This window comes from Phaeoacremonium minimum (genome assembly GCF_000392275.1).
Source record: "Phaeoacremonium minimum UCRPA7 unplaced genomic scaffold PA7_03_scaffold_454, whole genome shotgun sequence".
Lineage (NCBI taxonomy): Eukaryota > Fungi > Ascomycota > Sordariomycetes > Togniniales > Togniniaceae > Phaeoacremonium > Phaeoacremonium minimum.
In genome coordinates this window covers 112,532-131,896 of record NW_006921356.1, presented here as the reverse complement: position 1 = coordinate 131,896, position 19,365 = coordinate 112,532, and the positions used below count along the sequence as shown (strand labels likewise).

The following is a 19,365-nucleotide window of genomic DNA, read 5'->3' as shown; positions in this document are numbered from 1 at the left end:
GGTTGTCCTCCTGCAACCAGCCTCAATTCACATCACGACATGACTTGGCAGGCCATGACCATCATTTTCTCCCGGAGCAAATCCCTGATAAATGCGGCCATGCATAGATCTATTCATCATTGGAATCCCAGATCTTAGACAGCGCGGCTGTCTCGTCTAGGTTGATCGAATCAGTGTAACGGGCTCAGCACAGCATTTCAAAACAGGTATGGTGCTGCTTGCTGATCAACCCAGCTCCTGCATCTTGCTGCCAACTAGCTCAAGAAACGCGTCTGCTTTGGGGTGACTTTGCCCGCGATGGATGCAATACTAAGTCACCAACTTGGGGCCTGCGGGGAGTCCTAGGCTCTGAGTCGTTGATCCTCGGAGAGGATGTGTTAGTGAACCAACAGCAGCCTATTATGCGGCCAGCAGAGACGAGGAAGTCACGGAAGCAACACTCTCAACAGCTTGGGGAGGCTTGTCAGAATTCCAATATGAAGCTTGTCAATGCCCGCTCGCCCCCAACATGAACTGTTTTCTGTTCATGAAACCTCTTTCTCTCTGGAGATGGGTTGATGTTCTACTGTGCATGGAATGGCTTTGACCAACGCGGGACCGTTAACGACAACATTTACGGCCCCGAGTAGCTGCGCAACGGCCACAGGCGTCTATCAGATCTGGAACCACAATGACAGCCACTCCTACCAACAAGGGCCGCTCCTCGATAACCGCTCTTGCTACCCCAGCGGCTATTCTACTGAGCGCTACTACTCACCCGGCGTCTGCCCAGGCGGTTACACAGCGGCTTGCTCAAACCTCTATGCATTCGGGACCTCGACAGAGACCGCTTATACATGCTGTCCAACGTGAGTGCTTTTCATGAGAGCATTGATTGTCGTTCATGGCTGAGATGATGATAGTGCCGTTGACTACTCTTGTGCGGCGACTGCTCTCGCATCTAAGCCCTTTCTTGGATGCACAACGACATTCGACAAGCCGTGGGTTGTGGTGCAAGTAACGGCTGTGTCCGATGGGAACACATATCCCGTGGCTTCTGCTCTGGAGAGTGCTGGTAGTGGCATTGGAGCTCATAGCATCGAAGTCAGGCTTCAGTCGAGCGATCTAGCCAGCCTTTCAACGCCCGCATCATATGCTCTATCAAGTCTGGATACTGCTGTAAGTGAGGCGAATAATTTGGGGAGTAGCCATGAAACTAATTGGCCTCTCAAGACTGCGTCGCCTTCGTTTCGGAACGGACATTCCACGACCTTGGTTATCCCTGCACCGACGAGGCAAGCTTCCACCATGCAGTCACCAGTAACGCAATCCGTAAAGCAAAGCAAGAGCAACGGTAGCGTAAGCATCTCAGCAGCTGCAGGCATTGGAGTCGGGTCCGCTGCGTTGGCATTACTCATCGCGGGCATCGTTACCTTTGTGTTATGGCTTCGGCGGAGGCGGAGGAGGGCTAGGATTCGGCCGCCTGCCGTGCCGCCGAAGGACAAGCTGCCGAGCATTCGAGGCCAGATTCGAGGCCCATTCGAGCTGTACGTGGAGCATAAAGAGAAGAGGTTCCATGAAGTTTGTGGGGACAGCTCTCCCCGCATGATCGATCCGCTGCGCTGCAATCCTTTGACCCCTTTCCAATCCCCACGTCTAGAGGGTGGGTTCGACCCTGCGGAGTTGGAAACACCATTGCGAACGGCAAACTTGGAGCAAATGCTCGCAGAGCTTGAATCGCCGTAAATGTTATCGAGGAACCTTCTAAATCGGTCAGTGGTGTTGTGCATAAGAGGTGATACCCTTCAATGGGGCCGGGCGGGGAGAAGGCGTTTTCGGTGTTGTTGGATGCTTCAATATTTTTGCATGTACAAATCATTTGATACCAGTAATGAGCATGTAATGAATTAACGATTATCACTGAAGTGCGATGCCCTTTCGCAGAAACAGGGATTTCCGAGCCAACTTTTTGAAGTAATATCGATAAAGTCATTCTTCTATACCAGGTGACACCTGATCTCATCCGTTCAATTGACCTATATAACTTAGTATAACAACATTGGCACCTGTGAAGGCCAACAATTCCGGCGGTAACCCGGTTTAATGATTTCAAAGGACGCCCTCATCGAGACACAATGGCCCACCAGATTCCACTCATGCTGCCCAAATCCGCTTGATAGCCTCCGTCAAACCAACGTCCGTTGTCTCGAATTCGTACAGGCCAATGCCGACTAGAACAGTGGCAGCGTTCAACCCATACCAAAACAGCTTGCGGGTCTTCGGCAACCTCTTTGAGGGAACGTAGTCGATGATGATAGATTGGAAGCCCATGTGCGAGTGGATGACGAGCGCCGCGCACAGGATGGCGTCGGTAGTCGGGTTCAGCGAGCCAGCCGCAAACGGAGCAACGGTCAGGGGGACCAGACCGGCAGCGAGGAGTCTCTCAAATGTCCAGTGGTAATGGCCGTGTGAAGGCGACGGGGCGGGGACAGGCGCGGGATCGTTGACTGTGCCTTGCACGGTTTCTAGGGATTGTCAGAGCATGTCCCTCCTCCTCGATTGACAACAAGCGTGTCCCTAGTACTTACGAGGAAGAGGCGGTAGGATGTTTCTTCGGCTGCTGGCATGGAAAGCAGCAATCTGGGCAACGCTGGTGGTCGGCCTCGCGAGAGACTTTGGGCGGGCGGAAGCGATCAGGGACGGGCCAGCCCGGGTTGTCGACGCCGCAGATTGTGAGACGGGGCCGGCGAGGAGGGCAGACTGCCGTAGCAGCGTCGAGCGAGCAACCGATGCCATCGCGAAGGTTGTGTCCTGGCAATCAATTGATATCTGGCGTTGGTAGAGGATCTGCTACTCGGAAGGCAGAAAGTCGTCGGCTTGCTTTCCACGAGAGTTCCGAGAAACCTAGTGATGATTGCCGAGGGAATCCATGAATTGGAACCGTTGTGATTGGTCCGCTCAATAGGTGCGGCTTCGAGCTTGAACCCTGATATGTCAGGCAGAAAGATGCCGCCCCACGGTCGGCTGGAACAATCAAGCTACCGAACAAGTGCCTGCCGGACCATCAATGACAGTAAATTTTGGGAGCTCTTGCATGGAAATACCGGCGCATTGGTGAATTTGCGCGTGGACAAGCACACGACACGACATACCACGAGCCCAAATTGTGAATCGCAAAGTAGGACGTTCATGTTATAGTCCTCGAGTATTGACGCTCTCTGCGTCTCCCTTTAGTCGTTATGCGCCCTTCCGTTGGTCTGCCTAGCCAGATGGGAGCTTCAAGCCAGCTCTGTCGCAGATGCTTCCAACTACAAACAGCAATTGTTGCGAGGTCGCAAAGACGGTGGATTGGCCAGAAGTATCTAGCTAAGCAAGATGCCGCACAGAACCAGTGGGACGAGCGCGCGGAGAGAATCCAAGCAGGCGAATTGCGAAACCTCTGGGATATCTTTGAAGAGAGAGGGTATATCAAAGACCTTGCTGGGTAAGTGGCTTTTCCAGCACAAGCCTTGCTTCATACTGAACGTCAGCGTAGACAGCGAGACCACATCCGAGAACTCATGCGACGCAAACGAATCGGAGCATACGTCGGAATAGATCCCACCGCACAATCACTACACGTTGGACATCTGCTACCACTAATGCCGTTGTTCTGGATGTATCTGCATGGCTACCAAGCAGTCAGTTTGATCGGCGGAGCAACAGCCAAGATAGGGGATCCCACCGATAGACTGAAGAGCCGAGATTCTATCCCGCCAAGCACAATGACCATGAACATGACCAAGATCCACTATCAATTAAAAAAGGTATGGGTTAATGTTGAAGCTCAGGGCAGGAAATACGGATACAAGAAAGAATGGGCATGGAAGCGGGCTTTAGTCAATAACAATGCCTGGTGGAATTCAACGCCATTACTCGAGGTTCTCAAGCGACTAGGTGCTTCCATCAGAATTGGGCCGATGCTGTCTCGCGACACCGTCAAAAGAAAACTCACCGAGGGCGACGGTATGTCATTCGCCGAGTTCACCTATCCCCTCATGCAGGGTTGGGATTGGTGGCACATGTTCCGCAGCCGAGGAGTTCAAATGCAAATTGGTGGCTCTGATCAATACGGGAACATCGTCACAGGAATTGATACTGTCAAGATTTGCCGAGCCAATGAGCCAAACCCGGCCGAGAAACTCCCAGAGACTGAGTGGGATGATCCCGTGGGATTCACAGTACCCCTCCTGACAGACTCATCTGGGGTCAAATTCGGCAAGAGTGCAGGCAATGCTGTGTGGCTCGATAAGTGGTTAACAAATACGTTTGATCTGTATGGCTACTTCGTACGGCGGCCAGATGCTGATGTAGAGAAGCTACTGAAGCTTTTCACATTTCTCCCGCTCGAGGAGATCCATGCAAAGGTGGAAGAGCACAACATCGACCCTTCTAAGCGTGTAGCCCAGCATCTTCTTGCCTACGAGGTGGTTAGCTTGGTGCATGGCGAGGAAGCTGCCCGAGACGCTCAGGAGCAACATCGATCTATGTACGGAAAACGCACGGTGACAGATTCCGGCGAAACATCAGAATACTCTGCCGTAGAGGGACATCCAACAACACTGAACAATGCACCTCGAGTCGATATGCAGCTCCCTGAGTCTTTGATTATGGGCAAATCCATTGGACGCATTCTGTACGCTGCGGGGCTAGCCAGCAGTACATCAGATGGCCATAGACTTGCTCAGCAAAAGGGCGCCCATATCGGCGGATCACCTGGGCAAAAGCCAAACGTCAACAAGGGTATGCTCATTGGGCAGCTTGACTTCACCCCAATTGGTCTTTGGTTCCCTGAAGATACTAAGAGGTTTCTCATCGATGGCAAAATGCTAGTCTTACGAAAGGGCAAGCACAATGTCAGAATCATAGAAATGGTGAGCGACGAGGAGTGGGAGGCATCCGGGAAGAAATACCCAGGGCAACCAGGCACTGGCAAGATCCGGCAACTACGGGACCAGCTTCAGTCGCTGAAAGAAGGCACCTACGAACCAAATCCAGATGATCCTTCTGAGCCGATGATCGTCTTCCCCAAGCGGAAGAATGTCCAGCAATTAGAGGACAAGATAGAGCAGCTTTCGAAGTCATCACCTCAGGAGTCGTAAACATCACTACATCGAATTGTAGCTGGCGGGCTCAGAGTCTGTACAATAGCAAAGCTTCGTGTCACATGGATGAGGGTATCACCTGCACTGTATATGTATATATAGACTGTATGTATATGTAAAAATAGAATCTCTAATCATGATACCCATAACGATTACACCTCAACTATAGAATACAGTCAGATCCCCTGTAGGTCCAGGGAAGTTCTTTAGCTTCTCCATGATCTCAGCATCTGTCAAGTTTTGCTCGGTGATGATTTGGTCAAAGTTGTGTAGGCCGTCAGTATATTTCTGCAACGGGTCCCCTCCCGCCTTAGGCAGTGCCTGTCCTGTGGCTAGCGCTGCGAGATACTGCTTCGAAACGACGTACTTCTGGACGCGATACAGCAGCCCTTTGATGACGCCGAACTGCACGAGCCGCCGCACGTCTACGTAGCGCAGCACTTCGAACCCAGAGTCCATATGGCCCTTGAGCCACTCCATGACGGTGCGCCCCACGCAGAAGGACATCATCAGCTTGATCAGCTGGTAGTTGCTCACGCGCTGGCCGCTGTGGATGCACACGTAATTGGCGCACTCGTCGACGATGCCATTCGCGTTGGTCACAAAGTCACGGATCCCCGGCCGCGGCGCGTAGCATGCCCCGAAGAAGAACATGTCGAGTAGGAGGATGGTGTCGTAGTAGAGTAGGTGGCGAAGGGCGATCTGGGTTAGCTCAAGGGACATGTCTGCCTGGTGGGCAATGCGTCGGACATCTGTAACGCCATCGATTTGGGCGATGACTTTCTGCATCGTGAGGTCCCAAGTTGGGTCGACGACTTCGGAGAACTTCATCTTGGCGACGGGCACATGCCACCCTTTGACCTCCGGTGGAGTTTTATGATGAGGAAACAATTTCATGTTGATGGTGTTAGCATCATCTATTCTGAGCATCAGTCTTATGAACTAGAAATATTGCCTGAAAGGAAGGGAAGCATACCAACGGGGATCATGCATTCTCCATAGTTATTGAGATCCTCCTTGATGATCTCGAGCAGCGACTCAATCGGCCGTCTTGCTTCATTGTTCATATTGCGCTGGTCCTGGCTGAGATACTCGTTTTGCTTCTCCATCTCGGCAAACGTGACAGCAAGCCGCCGGACCACGCGTTCATAGGGAATTTGGTCGACATCGGACTCGACGACCAGGCCAAAATTGAAGAGAAACTCATTGCGCTGATACTTGTGATGGGGAATGGAGACCGGGAAGCCTAGCACGGTGTACTTGTCCTCCGGATCATTGACTGTGATGTAGCGGTTGTAAAAGGCCTTGCGCGGAATGATGTATTCTTGCAGCACGTTGAAGTCGAAGAGGCACGGCTTATCCACGCCGTCTACTGGGACGATGCAGCCAGGAGGGCTTTGGGCAACGATCCTGGTCCCTAGTACATGTGTTAAACCGGGCGATTTCAGACAAGGAAAATTCGAGAACTCGGACTCAATTGCAGAGTTTCGGTAGTCCATGGTTTCATTGCAAGGAAATTTGGGGTATTCCTACCTTCCTGTGGCAGGAATCTTGCATAGAATATGCCCTGAATCATCTTGACCAAATTATCTTATCACCTGGAGGGTTTGATCACCTCATCGAGCCTCGTCTTTGGATTGCCTCAGCTGATATGCTGGCTGCATCATTTTGACATTGCCTCAGGCTCGTGAGAAGCAGTCTTTGTGAGTCGCGGTGGTGAAAATGAGTGAATGAAGTACTACCAGCATCATGAGCCGGAAAGCTAAGAAATTGAGTTGCGGTCTGGTACGCTAATATTATTGGCCAACGTCGACCGCCTCCTGGAATGCAAGTCTACCACTCAAACTCATATATTTGGACATGATGCAAGACATGAGTCTGTCAAGCGACTGAGAAATTTCAGTCCTTTTTGAATTGCTGTAGAAGTACATGAACTTCCTAGTTATTACTTAATGTGTGGGCTCAGTTGTGATCTCGTCAATCGTCTTATTCCTACCTCGACCAGACAATCTAAGGCTGATCATGCTATAAGTCGCTTCTGAAAGACACGGAACACTAATTATCCCTGTCCTAGCCCTCTGGAGAGCCTTCCGGCTGCTTGAGCGTAACCCTTATGTGTAGTACCCATCATTCGGCTCACTACTTTGCTCCACCTCCACCAACACAACTATAGCCACGGCATGATATCTCGGTCCCAAACATCTTTTCCCGCAGCTCTTGAGAGAAGTGAGATGGTTTGTTTCCTTCGAACCCTTCAGCCGCTCAGAAGATGCTCAATAGCCCCTTGCACGCTTCCACCGCTCCGTCGCAATGCTGCCACATTCCTATCAAAGTCATAGAATCCCATCTCGTTCAGTTGACGAAGCTGATCAGCATAACGCTCCTCTGGAGGACGATTATCTGGAGGTGAGGCCGGGGTCGGGGAGCCAAAGCCTCCCGCGCCAAAACCTCCCGCACCACCTCCACCAGCACCACCCATCATCTGCATGAATTGTTGCATCATCTCAGGGGACAGAGGAGGTAGGCCGAAAGGGTTGTTGTTGGCATTCGCACCTCCTTGGGTTGGCGGAGGTCCGAACAGGCTGGCAAAAGGGTTCGCTGCTGCATTCGCCCCACCAGCTGGAGGTGGGCTTGTAGAGCCAGTGGTATGAGCTGCTGCGCCAGCATCTCGCTGTGCTGTACCTTCCGTCGACGGTGTTTGTCCGGCAGGAGGAGGAGACGTTGTAGGTGTCGCTCCTGTCTGGGCCGGCATTCCGAATGGGTTGAAGAGAGCCATGAAGGGGTTTGAGTTCGGGCTGCCAGGCGCACCACCAGGCGCTCCGAACATTCCCGGATTGGCGAACAGATTTGGGAACTGCATTGGGTTTTGCGCATTGTTACCGGCTTCACCTCCTGCGGCTGGCGCGCCGGTTGGTGTCGAATCGGTTGCTCCAGGAGCCGGGAAAGCATCGCCTGCGCCTTGATTACCTCCCATCATTCGGCGCATCTGTGCCGCCATACGAAGAGCCTCCGGATTGGTAATCATCTGGCGGAAATATGGTGACTGGATCATCTCCCTTGCATTCGGCATGTTCCTCAGCATGGGGTTTTGCTGGATCATGAAGTCGACTATCTGCGGATTGTTCAGAGCCTCGTTCATGGTCTGCGCAATAGCCGGGTTGGAAAGCATGTCGGCCATTTGCTCTTCGCTTGGCGGGGCACCCATCTAAAAGCATTTGTTAGCAAGCGGCGTGAGGACGTGCAAGAGGGTTTTGTACATACACCACCGTCAGCACCAAACATCTCTCGCCCCGGAAGGTTGGCATGCCCAGCAAAACGTGCGCCAGTCAGACCAGCTAGAAGGTTATTCGCGGAGGTGCCTGCGGCCATGTTGCTGGGGATAGCCTGGGGGGGAGGGGCAGATGCTGCACTGGGAGCCGGCGCCGGATTGCTCGCAGCGCTCTTCACCATGTGGATTGTGTTTCCGGCTTTGATCTTGTAGGTTGCCAGAGTGTCGTCGTTCTTCATTACTCGGCCTGAGTAGATCAGGCGCTGCCTCTCGGCCGGAATATTCTCGTAGTCAGTGCCGGCAAGCTTAGTCTTGAGGTCCAAGACCGTGGCGGTCTCTGCCATGGTGATGGTATGGTTCCCATCGCCTGAAGTCTTGACCTTGAAGGTGATCTGAGGATCGCCGCTACCTTCCGCGTTGTCGGCCATGGCGTCGATGAGAGTCTGGGTGGCGACAGATGCAGCAATTGATAAACGCTCTCTGTGGCTGGCCTCGGAGAGCACCGGTCAAAAGCTCTCAAGCTTGGACGAGCAGTCCCCTGTCAGGTCGAGTTCAAGCTTAAGGCTAGAGAGGTGGCGAGGAGCTTGAGACGGGGGAGAGAGTGCAGGTGGTTGGAGGAGGAGGAAGAGGACGAGGAGGAAGGAAGAATGATGTGAATGCGACGTGCAGCGATAAGTGTTAGGGAAGGTCGGGAGAATCGACCAACGAGCTGTATGAGGGGCCAATCAAGCTGTACCCCACTATGTATGTGTATGCTGTGGCTACTGTAAGTAAGTGCACAGAGAGCGCGGCGAGCCTGTGTCGCTTGCTGACGGAGTTGTTTGGGATTTTGATGAGGCAAGCCGAGTCTTAGGAAAGTGATTAGGCGATATCTCTATCTTTGATCTTGTGGTTGATGGAAAGGCCAGATCAATGAGCTATTACAGTTTGCACATGGATCACAGGCAACGCCACAGCAAACAGAGACAGACGATGGTGCCGAGCCTCTTAGCGGCTGTGCTTAGGTCACTCTTATCGTTCTTTCGGCGTCTAACACCTTCTACTTCCACCTCCACTAACTAAGTATAGTGTTGAGAAGCTAACCAAACAGCGGCCTCGTTCGCGGTCTCGAAGCATGACTAAGGTTAAGGCAACACCAGCACGCGCGCGGAGATGGCTAGCTATCTACCTAGGTACGCTCGGTACGCAAGGTGTCTCTTCCTTCATCCCTGAGATTGTGTTATCTCCTTGACCTTTGGGGTGGTGTTTGGTATCATTATGCTTTTAGTTGCTTCTTTCTCTCAACACCTAACAACGAGTAGTTCCCAAACGTCACCGTCGTCAAGATAACTCAGCTCAACGTAGCCTCGAGTGACTCTCACCAGGAGCGAGAGTTCAATTACTCATGTCTCTTTGGGAATTTTTCCTGGTTTGTTGGACAGCAGCCACGGCCGCCTATCCCAAAATTCGTCCTTAATGATATCCAGATGCTCGATCAAGATTCTGGCCTTGGCTCGCTTCTTCTTTTCCTTCTCCGCTTGTGACTTTGATTGTTGAATGGGCTCAGCAATATTCTCTGCATCCTCTGCGGCTTGATGACTGCCTGGCTCTACCAGCTCATACTTTGGAGCACATAAGTAGCTGTTGTAAAGGGGCATATGGATGACTTACGTCTCGGAATATGGTGCTGCCCTTCTTGTAGATCTCCGCCTCGTTGTTGTAGTTAATCTTGAACCTTGAGAAGAGAATCTCGTTCTTGTCGCTGGAAAGTGTCCCCTTCCTCCATTGTCAGCATTTGGTCAGGCTAAATGGGAAGAGGGACTCGTGCCAGGAGAGTCTTCTCAGCTTCTTTATTATCCAAGCCTCCCTGTTGGATCAGCGCCCAGAAAACCGTATTATAAAGATTGTTGATATGACCTAGAATACGGATTAATCACGCCTTCATAATCACGCATGAAATGAGGGTTTGCTTACAATCTGCTTGCCTCCAACTCATGTAATCGCGCAAATTGGAAACAGCAGGATAGCACACAGCTCGCCCATCAAAGCTTGGCAAGGGAGGAGAGAGTGGTAGATCTGGGAAAAACGTCGACCACAGGTAGATATAGTACGATGTAAATGTCGACACCACCGTAGTTACTAGCTTGCTGTGCCATTGTGAGTACGATGGTCCATATCAAACGCACTTTCTTGTGAGATACTGACCTTGATCGTCTCTCGAACAGAGTACATGTCTTGTGAAAGACAAAGCTGTCCCTTTGTAAGACCCCAAAAGTGATTCAACCATTTTGAGACTCATACCTGTACTCGTCACTGATTCCATAAGCAACGGTGATCTCAGGTATCTCTGTCATGACAGCCTTCGCGGCGGCATTCATCAGATCCAGTGCCCTCCTATCATTGGGCTTCTCCCAGCCGTATTTATTCGCGAACCTAGGTAGTCAGTTTCTTGCTCTTTGATTCTAACGTTAGAAATGAGATTTGTCTGACTTCGTAAATCCCCTCCCATCTATTCTCACTACAATCCAGGTGTTCTGAAGTAGCTTGTCAGGTTGTTCGAATTGTTTCACGTATTCCCATCTTTTCAAGGGTGAGTCAGGAAACTGTAATCGAGGGACGCAGTCTATGCCTACTTCGAGTTTGCCATTCTGGTTCCTGTGTCGAGCTACGAGAAATCAACTTGGACTTTTTCTAGCAAAAGGTTGCTAGTCTCGCATATAGCCTCGGCGGTTGTATGTCAATTACGGGGCGTTGACGTCGAATACTCATACGTCTCAGTTCTTGTCCGGTTGTATGGTTGTAAAATTCAGCCTCTAAACAGCGGTACACTGGCAATTCTTGGTGGTCCGTACACGGTATGGGATCTTTCTACCAAGTCCCGTCCCGCTCCCTGCATAGCGCGGGGTCCGCTAAACCTAAGAAAAAATAGCACGTCACTTTGCATGTTCAGGGAGCCCAGATCGCCCTAAATCTCATCCATTTCACGGCTTAGTTGAGATTGCCAGGAACGACCGCATTTCAGAAGCTTATGTGAATTCTGGTAGGCTAGCTTTTCGAGATCATGATGCTTAGGAGATAGATGATTACACTCCTCCGCCATTACGCCGGCACCTCGCAAGCGTGCGACTGAATGCGCAAGGATGAACTTGCTACTGTCGGATGACTACCTTCTGCAGGACTATCCCGAGAACATAACGAATACGATCAGATCAGGGCATTCGACATGTCTGCGCTTCAACCGCAAGGGCGACTACCTCGCCTCCGGTCGCGTTGATGGCACCGTCGTCATCTGGGACCTGGACACGATGGGCGTTGCGCGCAAGCTACGCGGTCATTCCAAGAGCATCTCTTCGCTGAGCTGGTCAAGATGCGGTCGGTACCTACTCTCTGCTTGCCAGGGATGGAAAGCAATACTGTGGGATCTACAAGATGGTACAAGGTATCGTGAGGTGCGATTTCGCGCTCCCGTCTACATTGCGGAGCTTCACCCATGGAACCAGTGAGTTTGCGTGGCCACTGACAAACTATTCATGGCGTCGCTGATCAAGTTTAGCCACCAATTCGTTGTTTCCCTCTTCGAAGAGCAACCACTCCTCGTCGACATCTCCGAACCGATCGATGTTAAGCATATCCTCCCTTCAGCGCCAAAGCGCACCAACACAGACGACAATGCAGCCCTACGAGAGAAACAGGCGAAGGAAGACGCGAAGCAGATGACGACAGTCACTATCTATACGGCTACGGGCGACCATATACTTGCTGGCACTAGCAAGGGCAAGTTAAACATCATCGACGCGAAGACACATGAGATCATATTCTCAGAGAAGATCTGCAACGGAGTCGTTACGACTTTACGCCTCACTGGGTCGGGAAGAGAGCTACTCGTCAATGCGCAAGACAGGATCATCAGAACTTTCCACGTCCCAAACCTCTCAGCGGAGGATTTGGACCCGGACACGATTCAACTACCGATTGAACACAAGTTCCAGGATGTCGTAAACAGACTGTCCTGGAACCACGTAACATTCAGCTCAACGGGCGAATATGTCTCGGCGTCTACATACAATAACCACGAGCTTTACATATGGGAGAGGAATCACGGGAGTTTAGTACGCATGTTGGAAGGGCCGAAGGAAGAGCAGGGAGTCATAGAGTGGCATCCGCACCGGGCGTTACTGGCAGCGTGCGGCCTGGAGACGGGCCGGATTAACATATGGTCAGTCACCAGCCCGCAACGTTGGTCTGCCCTGGCTCCAGACTTTGTAGAGGTAGAGGAGAATGTCGAGTATGTGGAGCGCGAAGACGAGTTCGACATCCACCCGCAGGAAGAGATACACAAGCGGCGGCTAGATCAGGAGGACGAGGACATCGATGTCTTGACAATAGATCAGGTTGGCGATGACCAGGGATTTCGGATGCCGATCCTGTTCAACCTGGGTGAGTCAGATAGCGAGGAGGAGTTTGTCACGGTCTCGACGGGCACCATGCGAAGGAGAACTCCCGGCGCAGACGGTGATGCGGATGGTGATGCCACAGGCACGGAAGAGAAGGCCGTTGGCAAGAAGACGACTGGTAGGGGTCGGAACAAAAGGAAATGAGTCATTTGATAGTCCGCAAACATTCGGTCAAATAATAAAAGCCAGTGATATCCCCATTGTTTCTTACACTTTACACCGCACCAATGCATCCCACCAAGTACACAACAATGAGCGTTTGGTTGGCTGGAATGGCGCATATCCAGAGTGTGGTTGTAGTCAGCCTGGCTTTGTTTGAATGGAAGGGAGGAGTCAGACCGGAACGAAAAAAGATGGGGCGGGCTGGGGGAAGCTCCTTTGTGCATTCAGTACGAAAAAGGTACTTGCTTTAGTCTGATTTTGGTACGGCCTTAACCAATAGCTGAGAAGGGTGACACGTACCGTAGAGGTCTCCAGGGGTGCTCAACTTGAGGCTCGTCCTAATCGGGGTTAGCTCACAGGAGGAGGAGGGTGGCGCCAGGCCATTTTACAGCCTGGCAGTCGGGGGCTGTCGTGCTCTTTTTTCAAACACCACACAACCTCATCTCACGACTTCGACGATCATCGCAAAGCGCGTCGGAACCCGCGCATCCACCTCCAGCGCCTTTCCGACTCGAGATCTCGACAATATCACTGCGATTCTCGATTTTTCCCCGTGTTCCAGGTGGTCGCGACGCTGGGGGAGGCGACCTTCTGAAATCGTCGCTCCGTCGGGGCCTTTGGCCTGGGTTGAGCGCGGAGGACGTCAGGTTTTCTCATCACCTCGCTCATCGCTGTCCGTTTTTCCATCGCCGCGCGTCTTCCTCTGGACTCAGACTGCGCACCTGTATTATTTCGGTCATCGAGAAGAGTTTTCGCGAAGGGAGCTTCCGCATACTTTCCCTTGATCGATCACTTCTCACCGTGATCTCACCCCGCCATACATCTAACGTTCGACCATCGAGAACAATCCGACAACATGGCGAATCTCTACTTCACGCACTCTAGTGCGCCTCTGAAGACGATTCAGGAGATCCAGTTCGGTCTCCTGTCGCCTGAGGAGATCAAGAACATGAGTGTGGCGCATATCTTGTACCCCGAGACGATGGATGAGAGCCGAATGAAGCCACGCGACGGTGGTCTCAATGATCCTCTCCTAGGTTCTGTTGATCGTCAGTTCAAGTGCAAGACGTGCACAGAGAACATGTCCGAGTGTCCTGGTCATTTCGGTCACATCGAGTTGGCCAAACCTGTCTACCACCCTGGCTTCATCAAGAAGACAAAGAAGATCCTTGAGATGGTTTGCCACAACTGCAGCAAGGTGCTGGCTGACAGGGTTTGTCTACACTAATTACGCTTTTGCCGTTTCTTGCTGCTAATCTCCTCACTAGAGCGACCCCGAGTTCGCTGCCGCGGTGATGACGAGAGATCCAAAAGTCCGATTCCAGCGCGTCTGGGAGGCGTGCAAGAAGAAGAAGCGCTGTGAGAACGAGGTGAAGCAGGAGGATGACGAGTTCAATCCCGAAGGCAAGCCTAAGGCCCCCGCATTTAACCATGGCGGTTGCGGTAATATTCAGCCTGCTGTCCGACATACGGCACTCAACCTCTTCGCGGCGTACGAAGTTCCACAGGAAGAGGGTGGCAAGGTCAAGGAGAAGAAAGTCATTACAGCCGAACAGGCGCACAACATTCTCCGTCGGATCAGCGACTCTGACCTTTCAGACATGGGCTTGAACAAAGACTACGCTCGTCCCGAGTGGATGATCGTCACCGTCCTTCCTGTTCCGCCACCGCCTGTCCGACCCAGTATCTCCATGGACGGTACTGGCCAAGGTATGCGAAACGAGGATGACTTGACTTTCAAGCTTGGTGACATCATTCGCGCCAATGGAAACGTCAAACAGGCCATGCAGGAAGGCTCTCCAGCCCATATCGCCCAAGATTTTGAGCAACTTCTTCAATATCATGTTGCCACGTACATGGACAATGATATCGCTGGTCAGCCTCGCGCTCTGCAGAAGAGCGGCCGTCCTGTCAAGGCTATTCGAGCTCGTCTCAAGGGTAAAGAAGGTCGTCTTCGTGGTAACTTGATGGGTAAGCGAGTGGATTTCTCCGCACGTACTGTCATCACAGGTGATGCCAACATCTCTCTCGACGAGGTAGGCGTGCCGCGAAGCATTGCGCGCACACTGACCTATCCGGAAACCGTCACACCATACAATATTGGCCGATTGCATCAACTCGTCCAGAATGGGCCTAATGAGCATCCTGGTGCGAAGTATGTCATCCGGTCAGACGGAACCAGAATTGATCTTCGCCATCATCGACGTGCCGGTCAAATCTCGTTGGAGTATGGTTGGAAGGTCGAGCGTCATCTTATTGATGGTGATTTCATCATCTTCAATCGTCAGCCTTCGCTGCACAAGGAGTCCATGATGGGTCACAGAGTGCGTGTCATGCCTTATTCCACGTTCCGATTGAACCTTTCAGTCACCTCGCCTTACAACGCCGATTTCGATGGTGACGAAATGAATCTTCACGTCCCTCAAACTGAGGAAACTCGAGCTGAGGTCATGAATCTTTGCATGGTGCCTCTCAACATCGTCTCGCCTCAGCGAAACGGTCCATTGATGGGCATTGTCCAGGATACTTTGGCTGGTGTCTACAAGCTCTGCCGCCGAGATGTTCTTCTCACCAAGGAGCAAGTCATGAATGCCATGCTCTGGGTCCCTGGCTGGGATGGCATTATTCCCGTCCCTGCTATTCTCAAACCACGACCTCGATGGACTGGTAAACAGATTATCAGCATGGTCATCCCTAAAGAGGTTAGCTTGCACTCTGGCAACGACACCAAGGAGGACGCGCCTTTGAGGGATGACGGTGTTCTGATTCAGACCGGTGAGCTCATGTACGGCTTGCTCTCCAAGAAGATTGTCGGTGCTACAGGAGGTGGTATTATTCACATCGTATACAACGAGCTTGGTTCTACAGCTGCCATGAACTTCCTCAATTCATGCCAACGTGTTGTCAACTATTGGCTTCTCCACAACGGTTTCAGCATTGGTATCGGTGATACGATTCCAGATAAAAAGACCATTGAGAAGGTCCAAGTACACATTGATGACCAAAAGGAGGAGGTCAGAGAGCTGACTGCCTTGGCAACGGCCAATAAGCTTGAAGCCTTGCCTGGTATGAACGTTCGAGAAACCTTTGAGAACAAGGTTTCCAAGGCACTCAACACCGCTCGTGACAAGGCTGGTACAACCACTGAGAAAGGTCTGAAGGACTTGAACAACGCCGTCACCATGGCCCGTTCTGGTTCCAAGGGCTCTTCTATCAACATTTCTCAGATGTCTGCACTTGTCGGTCAACAGATCGTCGAGGGTAAGCGTATTCCGTTCGGATTTAAGTATCGAACACTTCCGCATTTCACCAAGGACGACTATTCTCCGGAGGCCCGTGGCTTCGTCGAGAACTCTTACCTTCGTGGCTTGACACCCTCGGAATTCTTCTTCCACGCCATGGCTGGTCGTGAAGGTCTGATTGATACAGCCGTTAAGACTGCTGAAACTGGATACATTCAGCGTCGTCTTGTCAAAGCTCTGGAGGATGTCAGTGCTAAGTACGATGGCACCGTTCGGAACTCTCTCAACGATATCATTCAATTCCTGTACGGTGAGGACGGTCTAGACGGTATGCACATTGAAAAGCAGAGAGTGGATCACCTCAACATGTCGAATGCTGCTTTTGCGGACCGATACAAACTTGATGTCATGGATGAGTCGCGACCAGCTGCCTTCGAAGCGCTGGAGTATGCAAATGAGATATCTGGTGATCCCGTTGCGCAAGAGCTCCTCGATGCAGAGTACGAGCATCTATTGGAGGACCGCAAGCTTGTTCGGGATATCAACTCCAGGAAGAAGGACGAGGAAATGATGCAGCTTCCTCTCAACATCGTGCGTATCATTGACAGCGCCAAGAAGCTATTCAAGATCGATGATACGCAGCGCAGCGATCTACGACCTCAAGATGTCATCCCAGCTGTTCAAGGCCTGCTAGACCGAATGGCAGTCGTCCGTGGTGACGATCCGATCTCCAAGGAGGCTGACTATAATTCCACCATCCTGTACAAGGCTCAACTAAGGTCACGTCTTGCATACAAGCGTCTCGCGGTTCATCAACGCCTCAACCGCCTCGCTTTCGACCATCTCCTTGGAGAGTTCGAGAGTCGTTGGGCACGGTCTTTTGTCAACCCTGGTGAAATGGTTGGAGTGCTTGCTGCCCAATCCATTGGAGAGCCTGCAACACAGATGACATTGAACACCTTCCACTTTGCTGGTGTGTCGTCCAAGAACGTGACGCTCGGTGTGCCGCGTCTCAAGGAAATTCTCAACGTCGCTAGCGACATCAAGACTCCTGGCATGGTGGTTTACCTTGATACAGAAGACGCTACACAGGAGGCTGCCAAGGTCTTGCGAAGCGCTGTCGAGCATACCAATCTTCGATCAGTCACTGCCATGACAGAGATCTACTACGATCCCGACATCAGATCGACCAACATTGAGGCCGATATTGACATCGTCGAATCATACTTCCTCATTCCTGATTCGGAAGCCGTTGACAATACGGATCAACAATCCCGATGGCTGCTACGTATCACATTGGATCGTCAAAAGATGCTCGACAAGGGTCTCACTGTTGAGGACGTTGCCTCGCGTATCAAGGAGGATTATTCCAGCGATCTGGCCGTCATTTTCAGTGATAACAACGCTGATGAGCAGGTGTTGCGTATTCGACCACTTCGTACGGACGATGACAAGGATGAAGACAGCAACAGACGTATCGAAGACGATGTTATGCTCAAGCGTCTCGAGACTCATCTGCTTGACAAGCTGACCCTCCGCGGAGTGCCTGGCATTGAACGAGCTTTCCTGAACAAGGAGACTAAGCTTTTAGAGATGCCTGATGGTTCGCTCAAGGCTGCAAAGAACGATACAATGTTCGACGAGTGGTACTTGGATACTCAGGGCACTGCTCTTCGTCAGGTTCTTGCTGTGGAAGGTGTGGATCCAACACGCACTTACACCAATCAGCTGCACCAGGTTGTCGATGTTTTTGGTATCGAAGCTGCTAGAACGGCACTTCTGCGCGAGTTGACTCTAGTTTTGGCCTTCGACGGTTCTTACGTCAACCATCGCCATCTGGCGCTTCTGGTCGATGTCATGACTTACAGGGGAAGTATCGCTGCTGTCACTCGACATGGTATCAACCGCGCTGACACGGGTGCTCTGATGCGTTGCTCCTTCGAGGAAACAGTCGAGATTCTGCTGGAGGCTGCGGCCACTGGTGAACTGGATGACTGCCGCGGTATATCCGAGAATGTGATGCTGGGACAGCTTGCACCAATGGGAACAGGTCACTTTGAGGTGCAACTTGATCCGGCGATGCTCGACACTCTCATGTCGGATGACATGCGTGCCAACAATGTTTCTGGTGTCACAGGCAAAGGGGGTCACATCGAGGGTGCGGCCACCCCGTACGATACCGGATCGCCGATGGCTGATGGTTATCTCGGTATCAGCTCACCTGCATTGGGCAACTTCTCGCCAATTGTTGGTGCTGGTTCAGACACTCCGGCTGGATTTGCCACGGAATATGGTGGTGGTTTTGGAATGGGTACGGTCAATCCCTACTCAGGCGCAAGCCCCCGGCCCACAAGTCCGTTCAGCTCTTCGCCCACTTCGCCATTTAGCAGTGGATACGGCGGTTATTCACCGGTCTCACCTTCTGGGGGTTACTCGCCGTCGTCGCCGCTCATTGATGGTGGACGATATGCATCTTCACCTCAGTTCACACCTGTGTCTCCCTCATTCTCGCCAACGTCACCAAATATTCGGCCAACGAGCCCAGCTAGCCCCAATTACAGCCCAACGTCACCGAATTACTCTCCGGCCTCGCCGACTGCTGGCAAGAACTACTCTCCTACGTCGCCCAACCAGTACAACTCGCCTACTTCTCCGAACTATTCTCCAGCCAGTCCGAACTACAGCCCGGCGTCACCGAACTTCAACGCGACTTCCCCATCTTACTCGCCGGCTTCTCCAAATTGGTCTCCAACATCGCCAGAGGCATACTCTCCTACGAGTCCGACCTTCCAGCGATCCCCTGGGCAGGTGCAATCACCCACCAGCCCAGGCTATTCTCCTACGGTATGAACTACCTTGAGGTATAATGAAGTCATGACTAACAGATTTGCAGTCGCCATCGTTCTCGCCTAGAACGCCTGGACGAGCCGTGGGAGGCCAGGACGACCAATAGTAAGTTACGAAGATTTTGAGATTCCACGCATTGTCTGACCATTCACAGTTCCCCAACTTCTCCTAGAAACGATTGATCTCGCGGATGATTTGAATAATGCACGAGGCACAGGTTGTCAACAATTGCCTTCTTTCTTATTTCTGATATCATGGAACGAGCTCTGCGCGTTTATAGATACAGCATA

At 51.9% G+C, this 19,365-nt stretch overlaps 7 protein-coding genes across 7 annotated transcripts; 3 read left to right on the top strand and 4 right to left on the bottom strand.

Moving 5' to 3' along the window:
- Window positions 1-2,133: 2,133 nt before the first annotated feature.
- UCRPA7_6158 (putative succinate dehydrogenase subunit protein) lies at window positions 2,134-2,775 on the bottom strand (the record flags this gene model as incomplete). Its single annotated transcript, XM_007918698.1, has 2 exons — window positions 2,134-2,504; window positions 2,568-2,775. 2 exons carry the CDS (start codon window positions 2,773-2,775, stop codon window positions 2,134-2,136), a joined length of 579 nt encoding a protein of 192 aa, XP_007916889.1.
- A 968-nt stretch (window positions 2,776-3,743) lies between these two features.
- Window positions 3,744-5,120, top strand: UCRPA7_6157 (putative tyrosyl-trna synthetase protein; the record flags this gene model as incomplete). Its single annotated transcript, XM_007918697.1, has 1 exon — window positions 3,744-5,120. One exon carries the CDS (start codon window positions 3,744-3,746, stop codon window positions 5,118-5,120), a length of 1,377 nt encoding a protein of 458 aa, XP_007916888.1.
- Window positions 5,121-5,282: 162 nt separating this feature from the next.
- On the bottom strand, window positions 5,283-6,699 carry UCRPA7_6156 (putative tumor suppressor candidate 4 protein; the record flags this gene model as incomplete). Its single annotated transcript, XM_007918696.1, has 3 exons — window positions 5,283-6,040; window positions 6,100-6,540; window positions 6,657-6,699. The coding sequence occupies 3 exons, from the start codon at window positions 6,697-6,699 to the stop codon at window positions 5,283-5,285; spliced, it is 1,242 nt and encodes a 413-aa protein (XP_007916887.1).
- Window positions 6,700-7,377: 678 nt separating this feature from the next.
- On the bottom strand, window positions 7,378-8,819 carry UCRPA7_6155 (putative deubiquitination-protection protein dph1 protein; the record flags this gene model as incomplete). The annotated part of the gene is made up of 2 exons (XM_007918695.1): window positions 7,378-8,328; window positions 8,385-8,819. 2 exons carry the CDS (start codon window positions 8,817-8,819, stop codon window positions 7,378-7,380), a joined length of 1,386 nt encoding a protein of 461 aa, XP_007916886.1.
- A 954-nt stretch (window positions 8,820-9,773) lies between these two features.
- On the bottom strand, window positions 9,774-10,693 carry UCRPA7_6154 (putative trna guanylyltransferase protein; the record flags this gene model as incomplete). The annotated part of the gene is made up of 4 exons (XM_007918694.1): window positions 9,774-9,992; window positions 10,042-10,146; window positions 10,576-10,604; window positions 10,672-10,693. 4 exons carry the CDS (start codon window positions 10,691-10,693, stop codon window positions 9,774-9,776), a joined length of 375 nt encoding a protein of 124 aa, XP_007916885.1.
- An 817-nt stretch (window positions 10,694-11,510) lies between these two features.
- Window positions 11,511-12,968, top strand: UCRPA7_6153 (putative set1 complex component swd1 protein; the record flags this gene model as incomplete). The annotated part of the gene is made up of 2 exons (XM_007918693.1): window positions 11,511-11,869; window positions 11,924-12,968. 2 exons carry the CDS (start codon window positions 11,511-11,513, stop codon window positions 12,966-12,968), a joined length of 1,404 nt encoding a protein of 467 aa, XP_007916884.1.
- An 874-nt stretch (window positions 12,969-13,842) lies between these two features.
- On the top strand, window positions 13,843-19,141 carry UCRPA7_6152 (putative dna-directed rna polymerase ii largest subunit protein; the record flags this gene model as incomplete). Its single annotated transcript, XM_007918692.1, has 4 exons — window positions 13,843-14,199; window positions 14,255-18,544; window positions 18,790-19,072; window positions 19,122-19,141. 4 exons carry the CDS (start codon window positions 13,843-13,845, stop codon window positions 19,139-19,141), a joined length of 4,950 nt encoding a protein of 1,649 aa, XP_007916883.1.
- Window positions 19,142-19,365: the final 224 nt, after the last annotated feature.